Source organism: Hemiscyllium ocellatum, chromosome 5 (assembly GCF_020745735.1).
Source record: "Hemiscyllium ocellatum isolate sHemOce1 chromosome 5, sHemOce1.pat.X.cur, whole genome shotgun sequence".
Taxonomy (NCBI): domain Eukaryota; kingdom Metazoa; phylum Chordata; class Chondrichthyes; order Orectolobiformes; family Hemiscylliidae; genus Hemiscyllium; species Hemiscyllium ocellatum.
The window spans coordinates 87,347,829-87,359,633 of record NC_083405.1 but is presented as its reverse complement, the minus strand read 5'-3'; the positions used below and the strand labels follow the sequence as shown (position 1 = coordinate 87,359,633).

General features: G+C 41.4%; 1 protein-coding gene across 2 annotated transcripts in view; it reads left to right on the top strand.

Annotated features, from left to right (window-relative positions):
• The first annotated feature begins 586 nt into the window (after positions 1-586).
• The window catches only part of abcb4 (ATP-binding cassette, sub-family B (MDR/TAP), member 4), a 123,587-nt gene continuing 112,368 nt past the window's right edge, over positions 587-11,805 (top strand). For both annotated transcript variants that reach the window (XM_060824959.1, XM_060824957.1), the window contains exons 1-3: positions 587-668; positions 5,077-5,173; positions 6,079-6,130. In XM_060824959.1, coding sequence (XP_060680942.1) covers positions 5,085-5,173; positions 6,079-6,130 — 141 coding nt within the window. In that variant the 5' untranslated portion in view covers positions 587-668; positions 5,077-5,084. The remainder of the gene's footprint in view (positions 669-5,076; positions 5,174-6,078; positions 6,131-11,805) is intronic.

Genomic DNA, 11,805 nt, shown 5'->3' with positions numbered 1-11,805 from the left:
GAACAGGTGAGCCTTGAAACCAGACCTGCAGAGTTTCCAGCCCTCGATTTCCCCTTTGTTTGGAAAGCCGCTTCCTCACAGATCACATGAATGTGTTCAATTAGCCATGGGTCCCCGGCCTGGCCGATAGCCAGAAGTATCCACTCCCCAAGAGAAATGTCCTTATGTTTTTTAACCTGTGACACTACTTACCTGAAATTGTTTGCGTCCTGCACTTCTCAATAGTGCAAGGTCCGATGTAAAATTCAGTGCCATATATGGTCGTAGACAGTTATCTATTAATAGGCAAACTGGTGGAATAAATGTTACAACAAACTAACAGCGTAGCTGCCAGACAGTCACAGGACTGGCTACACTAATACCAATAAGAGTCACTGGGGACGCTGTAACTCTGCCTCCAGGTTGAGCACAGAGAGGTGATTCGTGGAAGTGTTCTGTCAATCAGCACCATTCATCTGCAACAGGCAATATTGTAGGGATGTACCGCCAGTCATTCTTTGATTTTATCATCGCATAGTGGATCGGCAAAACCAATCAAAGTCCATTGTGTTTGAGGAACTCACCCATTTTGACTCTTGCAGTCATCGAGAACACTTTGGAGGGGATTTTCCTTAAACACCGTGGTAACGTTCCTCCACTCTGAGGCATCCCTCACCAGGAAAACGAGCGTAAGTTTCATTTCAATATTTCACAGGGTAAGCTAAAGAATATCATCTGTCTAATTGTTGTTGACTCATTATGCAGAAGTTGCTGCATTTAAACGCATTTTTAAAAAAAGAAATCGGGAAGTGTGGTTGGAAATTGCAGCCTATTGGAGAATTATTGGGAATGGTTAATTAGGAATCTGGTTGAGAACGGTTGTTGCTCGCACAATAGACTGTTTATTTTTAAACACGATCTTGCTCTGGTAGACATTGAGTAGGATTGAAACATATGCTGGCTGCGCCTATGGCTCTGCTCACCTGAAATTATTTCCGTCTGCTCCGGGAAACTGCTCCAATCTCTTGGAGTACATGGTGAAGTGGTGGGGGTGGGATGGAGCACACTCCGTTTGCTTGGAAGACTGCAGCTTCAGCAACATTCAAGTGCATAGTACACCATCATCCAGCCTCCTTCATCATCAGAACTTCCCAAAAAGCATCAAGACCATGCTTGGCTGGTGTGAGAGCCTTCAACCTCTGAGCAGCTACTGCTGCTGTCACTCAGCTCCTTCTGGGATGTGCCTTTGCAGAGGAAGAGAAATGCAGTGGTTTTTATTGAGGTCTGTCTCGAGCAGCTCCATGCCGCTGTTTCTCCATGGTCTGCTTCTTGGGACACACGCTGAGACTAGCATCAATTACACCAGGAGGACCAAGTTCAAAACCACACAACACCAGGTTATAGTCCAATAGGTTTATTTGGAAGCACTTGCTTTCGGAGTGCTGCTCCTTCATCAGGTGATTGTGGATGACCAGGAGGACCATCAACTTGGTGAATGATGCCCTTTGGTCTGCCTGAAACTTGTTGGTATTCTAAAACAAGGAGTTGACTCTGACCGAGTGTTGCAGACTGACACATTCCAATATCCAGGACAACTTGCTGAGCGACGTGCTAAAACTTGGGGCAGCGATCACCAAGGCACAGTGGGGACAGAACACAGTCAGAATATAGTCTTGTACATGTAAGAGATGCCTTTGAGCTCAGCTGATCTGACCGCGTCTGTGGAGAGAAATCAGAGTTAATGTGAAGTCTGAGGAAGGGTCACTGGACCCGAAACGTTAACTCTGATTTCTCTTCACAGAGGCTGCCAGACCTGCTGAGTCATAGAGTCATAGAGATGTACAGCATGGAAACAGACCCTTCGGTCCAACTCATCCATGCCAACCAGATATCCCAACCCAACCTAGTCCCATTTGCCAGCACTTGACCCGTATCCCTCTAAACCCTTCCTATTCATATATCCATCCAGATGTCTTTAAATTGTAATTGTACCAGACTCCACCACTTCCTATGGTAGCTCATTTCAGGTACAAACCACACTCTGAATGAAAAAGTTGCTCCTTAGTTCTGTTTTATATCTTTGCCCCTTACCCTAAACCTATGCCCTCAAGTTCTGAACTCCACTTCCCTCACCCCACCCCCACCATTACATTTATAAATCTTGATTTGATTTGCTTTCTCAAAATGCAGTACCTTGATTTGTACAAATTAAACTCCATCTGCCACTCCTCAGCCCATTGACCCATCTAATCAAGATCCTGTTGTCCTCTGAGATAACCTTCTTCGCTGTCCACTACACCTCCAATTTTAATGTCATAAGAAAACTTACTAACTGTACCTTCTACGTTCACACCCAAATCATTTATATAAATGACAAAAAGTAGTGGACCCAGCACCAATCATTGTGGCATACCACTGGTCATAGGCCTCCAGTCTAAAAAACAACCCTCTACCACCACCACCGTTTGTCTTCTACCTTTGAGCCAGTTCTGTAACCAAATGGCTAGTTTTCCCTGTATTCCAGGAGATCTAACCTTGCTAACCAGACTACCATGAGGAACCTTGTAAAAACGTGTTACTGAAGTCCATATAAATCACGTCTACCACTTTGCCATGAATCCTCTTTGTTATTTCTTCAAAAAACTCAATCAAGTTCGTGAGACGTGATTTCCCACGCATAAAGCCATGCTGACTATCCCTAATATGTCCTTGCCTTTCCAAATATATGTAAATCCTGTCTCTCAGGATTCCCTCCAACAATTTGCCCACCACCAATGTCAGGCTCACCAGACTAGAGTTACCTTGCTTTTCCTTACCACCTTTTTTAAATAATGGCAGCACGGTAGCTAGTCTTCTGGCACCTCAGCTGTGACTATCAATGATACAAATATCTCAGCAAGGGGCCCAGCAATCACTCCCCTAGCTTCCCACAGAGTTCTAGGTACACCTGATGAAGTCCTGGGGATTTATCTACTTTTATGCACTTCAAGACATCCAGTACCTCTTCCTCTGTGATATGGACATTTTTCAAGATGGAATAAGTGAGGACTGCAAATGCTCGAGATCAGAGTCGAGAGCGTGATGCTGGAAAAGCACAACAGGAAAGGCAGCATCTGAGAAGCAGGAGATCGACGTTCTGGGCAAAAGCTCTTCATCAGGAATTTTCCAAGATATCTGCTGAGCTTTTGCAGCAACTTCTGATTTTATTTCTGATTTCCAACATCCACAGTTCTTTTGGATTGTTTCTAAATGACTCCTTCATTTTGTTTGTTGGATAGAGTTAAACTTCAATATTCCTGATGAAGGGCTTACGCCCGAAACTTCGATTCTGCTGCTAGTCGGATGCTGCCTGACCTGCTGTGCTTTGCCAGCACCACACTCCCGACTCTGATATTTGCTTGTTTCTTCATATGCTGTTGTGTAGAACCAACCTGCTTTAGGGACTATGTAGATAAATACATTTTATAAATTAAAGTATATTTTTAAAATCATCCGTCCTGCTGGATCTGCACCCTGTCTGTCACCTTAAACAGTCACTCACTCCATCTCTGGGGCATCTGTGTTTACCTTCACAAGATACAAGGCCACAGCTTGCCAAGGCTTCACAATCTCTACCATTTAGTGGTTATTATGATCACCCCCCACGCAAAGGGGGATAATTACTTCTCAACATTTCACTAAATTGGCGGTGGAGTAGGGCTCCTGAGCTGGAGCTTGTCGCTCCGATTGTTTTTCTTTATTCTTGTCAAGCGTTTATTCTTTCTTTTCTTCGGGTTTTTCTCTACTTAACCTATTGGAGGCAGCTGCAGTGACAGCAGGGGCTGGGGGCCCAGAGCGGGGACTTTGGCGATTGGCCATGGTTGGCGTGTCTGGGCAGAACTCTTGTCAGTCAGCGCCATCTTGGAAGCGGCTGGGAACCCGGAGCGGCAGCAGAGCGAGACTCTGGTGGCCTGTGACAATTTGGCTAGTGAACTCAGATAATGGTTAGAGGCGAGACGGCAGCACAGAGGCGTGGGGATCAAGACATCAAGCCTAGCAGGGGTCAAGATCAAACCATGCATGGGAGAGAGATTGAGCCCTCGTGGGGCAATCCTAGCATGGAGCGACTGTAGGCCCATGGCTAAAGAAGGACTGTAATTTGTAGCTTTTAATTTTACTGCATATTTACTACTTTATACTGACAAGAACTGTAATGTTGAACGTTCAACTTAGTTTCCTACTCTACCTAATGTTGTCCACCTCGGTACCCTGTACCTAAGATGGTGATGTTATAAACCTTTCACTGTACTCCTGTATCCCCATACTTGAGTAAACATGACAAAAAACCTAATTCTCATTCTAAATCAATGTGCAACTAATTCTTTGTATGTTAAAACGCATTGTAAATGATATACAAATAAAAATGTGAGTTTTAGGCAGGGAGCCTCTCCCAAACTAATGGGCAAAACTGGACAATACAAGAGAACGTTTAGATATTGATTTTTTTTTGTATTGTAAGTTTGCATTTTAAATTTAGTTGTTGAATTCCTGCTTGTTCTGGTTATGTATGATGGATAGGCCAAACTTTGTGAGATGAGTACCTTTGATTTAAAAAAAAGGGCAGCACGGTGGCTCAGTGGTTAGTACTGCTGCCCCACAGCACCAGGGTCCCAGGTTCGATTCCAACTTCAGGTGATTGTCTGTGTGGAGTTTGCACGTTCTCCCTATGTCTGCGTGGGTTTCCTCTGGGTGCTCCAGTTTCCTCCCACAGTCCAAAGATGTGCAGGTCAGGTGAATTGACCATACTAAATTTCCTCGCAGTGTTAGGTACATTAGTCAGAAGGAAATGGGTCTGGGTGGGTTACTCGACGGAGGATTGGTGTGGACTGATTGGGCCTAAGGACCTGTTTCCACACTGTAGAGAATCTAAAAAAAAAGTTAAATCCATTGTGGCTAGAAAGTAGAGGTGCACTCCAGATTTGCTAAGAAACAAATGGATCTTATATATTGTTTTCCAAATCCGTCTTCCAGTATGCTTTTTAATTCTTTAATTGTACAGTAACATGTTTTAAGTTGTTTGAACCTCAAAGTCATGAGGAGGTTCCATTTCTACAACAGGTGAAGAGATGCCAAACCAATATCTAAAAGGAAGGACGGATGAGAATGACAAAAGGGAAGATGATGTTCCTACTGATGGAAAAGTTGAGAAAGACAGGTGAGAAACTCCACGTAAAAGATTAGGGCGATCTAATTCAAGCAATTATACTGTTATATCAATCGCATACAGTTATGAATTATGCATTTTTATTTAATAAAGTTATTGCATGACAAAGTATTCAATTAACCAAATCACTATTGCATTGAATTTCAATACAACATCTTTTCCATGAAAATTATATTTGAGTCAAGCTGGACTTTTGTAACTTCAACTTACTTAAGTAGTGGCATGATAAGAATGATAGGCATGAATTCTGGTCTATGATTTAGTGATTCCATATGATCAGAACTCTCAATGTTTTTTGGGGTAAAATGACCTCAGTTATTTGTCCAATGTAACTTGTACTTTTATAAAATACTTTAGACGGATCTTTTGAAATAAGAAGCCAGCTTTATACATTGTCTGAGGCTTTTGATTGACTCATAAAATGAAATCTTCGAGGAGAAAGTGAGGTCTGCAGATGCTGGAGATCAGAGCTGAAAATGTTTTGCTGGAAAAGCGCAGCAGGTCAGGCAGCATCCAAAGAGCAGGAGATTCGACGTTTCGGGCATAAGCCTTTCTGAAGAAGGGCTTATGCCCGAAACGTCGAATCTCCTGCTCTTTGGATGCTGCCTGACCTGCTGCGCTTTTCCAGCAACACATTTTCAGCTCATAAAATGAAATCTAATCTTATTTGTCATCAGTGTTGGAAATAATGGGAAAAAGTAAATAATTTAGAATAATTATGCCAATTTATAGTTCTGAATTAAAAAGTGCTTTGATTTTTGTATTAAGTTGGTCTTCCTTTAATGCAAAACACGTGGTTGCTGCTAATTGTATAACAATTATTCTAATATTTTTAGAAACAGAAAGCAGTAAAAGTTTTTCTCAAAATCTAATAATTGTAATTTGTTCATTTATAGTAAAACAAAAGAGAAGAAGAAAAAGCCTAAAATGGTCAGCCCACTGGCTTTGGTAAGAGACATTTCCATGATTTTCCAAACGCACTGTATTTTTAGGACCCGATGGAGTGCTAAATATTACTAAAAGGGCCAAAATGGAGTCTTCATGAAGTGTAAAACAGAATTGTACTTGAAAGAGTATTTACATGAAAATATTATCTCTTATGTGACCTTTTGAACAAGTATTATGTGGACAGTTACTTCAGATCAGATGGCTCTTCCATATTTGGGAAACCAAACACAAATTGGGTAATTTATTCAGTTATGATTCCTATTTTGTCAACAACCATGACTTTTGAACTTCCTGTGAACTGTTCCTTCAACCCTTACCTCTTTTTTTTCAATGTAATCATCGCTTTATTGTTTCTCTGTTATCAAAAGAAACTGCTATCAGGAACGTTCTATCTATATGAGATCATAGATGTGCTGTAAATCCCTGGGCACTGGGATTTGAAGAAGAATCATTTTTATAGGATGAAGTCATCCCTGCAAGCCCAACATTTATTGCTCATCAGAGAGAACAGTTAAGAGTCAACCACATGACTGTGGGTGTGGAGTCACATGTAGGCCAGACCAGGTAAAGGCAACAGTTTCCTTTCCTAAAGGACATTAGTGAACCAGATGAGTTTTTTTTTCCCCGGCAGTTAACAAACATGAGGCTCTTTAATTTCAGATTTTCATTGAATCAGATTCCACAGTCTGCTATAGTGGGATTCCAACCTGGGTCCTTGGATTAATAGCCCAGCGATAATACCACTAGACCACTGCCACCCCCAATTTTTTTATATGATGTACTTGGGCTGATGGCTGAAGAAACTAATCTGTTAGAGGCAGGTTCCACTGTAAGTGTGGTATTAAAAGTGAATGTCAGTTGCTACTGTAGTTTATTGTTACATGTCGCCAGGCTGCTGTAAACATTGATGGTAACTAATGGTCATGGTGACATTGCTGGCCTACAAGTGATGCTGCCATTTGTCTTGTTGACTAACATCTCCCGAATATGAAAATCGATGGGGGTTTGTTTGGCCTTTGTATTAGGCCTGTAAGCATGTTTGAAGTAAGAGCTGAGCAGCTACCTGTCGTCTGGCTCTGGTTACATGGCATTATAATATGTCCTTGGAAGTGCACCTTCATCTGCACCTTCCATCCCGCCAACATGCCCAAGCCAATGAAGCTGCCTCCCCGTGATGAGTGCTAGCATACTTGGGAGATCTGCCTTTGAGAAGACTGAGCAGCATTCATAGTTTTATCCTTCCTTGCAATGCCCCAAACATTGAAGATGAACATTCTTTTCTTGATAGCTGTAAGTTGTCTATGCTTCACAGCCATACAACAAGGTGCTGAGAACACAGGCCTTTTAAACCAAGGTGTTGGACCATGGTGCCTGACATAGTATGCACATTCTGGATCAGTGATGCTGGAAGAACACAGCAGTTTAGGCAGCATCCAACGAGCAGCGAAATTGATGTTTCGGGAAAAAGCCCTTCATCAGGAATAAAGGCAGTGAGCCTGAAAGCATGGAGAGATAATCTAGGGGAGGGTGGGGTGGGGAGAGAGTAGCATAGAGTACAATGGGTGAGTGGGGGAGGAGATGAAGGTGATAGGTCAGGGAGGAGAGAGTGGAGTGGATAGCTAGGCAGGTTGGACAAGTCCGGACAAGTCATGGGGACAGTGCTGAGCTGGAAGTTTGAAACTAGGATGAGGTGGGGGAAGGGGAAATGAGGAAGCTGTTGAAGTCCACATTGATACCCTGGGGTTGAAGTGTTCCGATAGTATGCACATTACCTCCTTCTTTAACAGCAGAAAAGACAGTACCAAAGAAAGTGAAGAAGCTAAAGGATATAGCTCTGTTTTACTCCATTCATCATCCTGAAATTGTCAGAAGTGGTGTCATCACAATGTACATTACAGTGTATTATCTTCATGAAAGGAATGGATGTGACCACAGGGCATTACTGGGCAGCCAATTTACTCCTTTATCCCCCTTTCTCACTGCAATCATCCCAGTGTTGTTTCTTCATTAACATGTGAAACTGCAATAAAAATTCTTCAGCTCTCTAGATTGAGCACAGATTTCAAAAACAGTTGTACTTAGCTCTCTGCCTAATTCAGGTTTCAGAGCCTCAGTGGTAAGTTACATTTGACTGTTTTTCAAAGTAATTCAGAGTAATCTGTATTGTTGTCTTTCAGTCACTGAAACATTTCTTTTCAATAGTTTCAGCTGTGCTTTATTTTGCTGTATACTTTGCCTTCACTCTTTTGTAATTTAAAAATATATATAATTATCCTCTTAGTAGATCCAACTACCAACTTTCCTAATTGAGTTTTAAGATTAATTAATTAAAAGTTTCCTTCACAGAATAAAGTCTCCACCTTATTTCCTGTAATTTGGACCACAGTCCTGTGTTTGACGTGGTAATATAGGATGCAGCATACATGCAGAATTTACAGCAAGTTTTAAAGTCCTTTGCAAACTAATACATCATCTATTTTGGCTTTTGAATTGTACTTTCATATATATATGAATACCTTGACATAAGTTGCATTATTCTATGGCATGGAATGATCTTTATACTTATTTGTTCAATAGTTTGCTTTCTATTGTTTTTGAATGTCATTCCCAAGAGGCTTCACTTCTTCTTTTGGTAAACATGAATAATAAAGTGTTAAGAGCCCCGAAGCATTTTATCCCTTGATGTAGCACTCAGGTGTAGCACTAATTGTACCACCAAAAAGTTTCTGTTTAAGCCAAATTCAAATGCTCAAGAATGTTTAAGTTTTTAAAATGTTTTGGAAATAGTATAATGTTGCAAAATCACCAAGTGTTATTTGCTTCAGTTCACATTGCAGTCAAACAAATTAGTCCACTGTTTTCATCTTTACCTATTCCCTTTCAACTTCACAAAATCCATTGGCTTTACTCATTTTTGTTATTAAATTTAATTGAAAACCACAGAACAATTTACTTACGTGAAAGCACTTAGAAGTGTCCAATATTTTCATATAAAACAACAATCACCTTTCAACAAGATAGTATTAAAGAGCTTCCCATTAAATCCTCAGATTCTCACTTACAAAAAGTGTATTGATGGGAAAAAAAATTCTAACCCTAGACATTTATGTATTACCACACATATCACATTGAAAGGCACTTGACTTGAATATTTATACAAGACCAAAATCAAGGACGGTACGACTGAATGAATTCATGGGATCACCACTGACTTTGGCAAACTCAGGCAGAGATTCTGTCATGCCTCTGGCAGTCAACGCTTGCTACCTCATAATCACAAGCTCATTGAAACCAATGTGGAATTCATACTGTCAATTTGGTTTGCCAGTAGCTGTCTTTTTCCAGGTGTTGGATATTGCAAGATATCAAGATAACATTCAAGATGCCTGTTTAGCATTTTGTCGTACACAGTGTAGAAGACAGTCCAATTAGGGACATGACCACCATGTCTAGACCAAGACAATTAGATGTTTGATAGCCTAAGTTCCTGTTAAACGGAGGATATGGTTTTTGACAATTTTTCTATCACTAATGACATTGTATTGGGGATACATAGAGGATTGAAAAACTGCCAATCTTGCACTATTATTCAAAAAAAAAGGAGGTAAACCAAAACAGCTAACTATAGGTCAGTTAGATTAATGTCTGTGGAGAGAAATCAGAGTCAAAGTTTCATGTCAAGTGACCTTTACTCAAATGCTGCCAGATGCGCTGAGATTTTCCAGCAATTTCAGTTTTTGTTTCTGATTCACAGCATCTTCAGTGCTTTCAGTTTTTATTTAGGTTAACATCTGTCATTGGGAAGATGTTTGAGTCCATTATAAAAAATGTATAACATCACAATACATTCAAGCAGCATCAGCATGGCTTCATGAAGGGGCAAATCATGCCTGACCAAATTTTTAGACTTCTATGAGGAGGTAACAAGCAAGGTAAATAAGGAGGAACCAGGGATCCATGTATTTAGATTTCCAAAGACATTTATGAAGGTACTACACATGAGGCTGCTTAATATGATAAGAGCCCATGGTATTGGGGTGGTATACTAATATGGATTGAGGATTGGCTAACCAACAGAAAACAGAGACTTGGGAAAATAGAGGTATTTTCAAGATTTCAACCTGTCAGTAGAGGAGTGCCATAGGGGTCAGTGCTGGGACCACAATTATGTGCTACTACCAAGTTTGCAGATGACTCAGAAATAAGCAGGAAGACAAGTAGTGAGAAAGATGCAAGGTATCTACAGAGTAATATAGAAAGATTAAGTGAGTTGGCAAAGACTTGACAGATAGAAAATGAGAAAACAGCAAGATTTTGCACTTTAGCAAGAACAGTAGAGGTGCAGAGTATTATTTAAATGGAGAAAGAATGAAGAAAGCTGCATAACAGAGATGTGAAGGTCTTAGATGAATCACAAAAAAACTCACATCCAAATTTGTCAGAAAATAGAGATGGCATATGGAATATTGGCCTATATTTCAAAGGGACTGTAGTATAACTTAGGGAGTCAAAGTGTGGTGCTGGAAAAGCACAACAGGTTAGGCAGCATCTGAGGAACAGGAGAGTCGTTATTTCGGGCATGAGTCTTTCATCAGGAATGTGGGAGTGGGGAGAGGGGGCTGAGAGATAAATGGGAGAGGGTGGCACTGGGGGAAAGGTAGCTTGGAAGGTGATAGGTAGATACAGGTGGGGGGTGATGATGATAGGTCGGACGGGAAGGTGGAGCGGATAATGAAGATGGATAGGTAGGACAGTTTAAGAGGGCTGTGCAGAGTTGGAGGATAGGAAATGGGATAAGGTGGGGGAGGGGAAATAAGGAAACTGGTGAACTCAACATTGATGCCATGTGGTTTGTGGGTCCCAAGGCAGAAGATGAGGCGTGCTTCCTCCTGGCATCAGGTAGCTAAGACTTCGCAGTGGAGGAGGCCCAGGACTTGGCAGAATGGGAGGTGGAGTTGAAGTGGTCAGCCATAGGGTGGTGGGATTGTTTGGTGTGTGTGTATATCCCTCAAGTCCCACCCCCACCCTCACATTCACATTTATCTCTTAGCCCCCTTACACTCCCCACCCACCCACATTCTGACTTGTACTCAGATTAGCAACTCTCCTGCTCCTCAGATGCTACCTTTTCCAGCACCACACATTTTGACTCTGATCTCCAGCACCTGCAGTCCTCACTTTCTCCGAAAACTTGGGGAGGCCTTGCTAAAACTGTGCAAGGCACCAGTCAGACTAAAGCTGCAACACCATGGACAGTTTTGTTTCTGTTATGTAAAGAAAGACATTTGGAGACAGTCCAGAGAAGGTTCATAGGTTGATCTCAGGCATGGAGAGACTTTCTTATGAGGAGAGGTTGAGTAGGTTGGTCTTGTACTCATTTGAGTTTGGAAGAATGAGAGGTGACCTTATTAAAATGTATAGAATTCTTTGCTGGCATGACAAGTGGAAAAGTTGTTTCCCGTTTTGGGAGAAACCAGAAAGCATAATCTCAGAGTAAGGGCTCATTCATTTAAGACAGATGAGGAGGAATTTCTTATATGAGAGGGTATTGAATCTGTGGAATTCTTCACAGCAGAGGTTTTCCCAGGCTGGGTTAGTAAGTATAGTCAAGGCTGAGACAGATATTTGATCAGTAGGAGGTATCAAAGATTATGGGGAAAAGGCAGCAGTGTGGA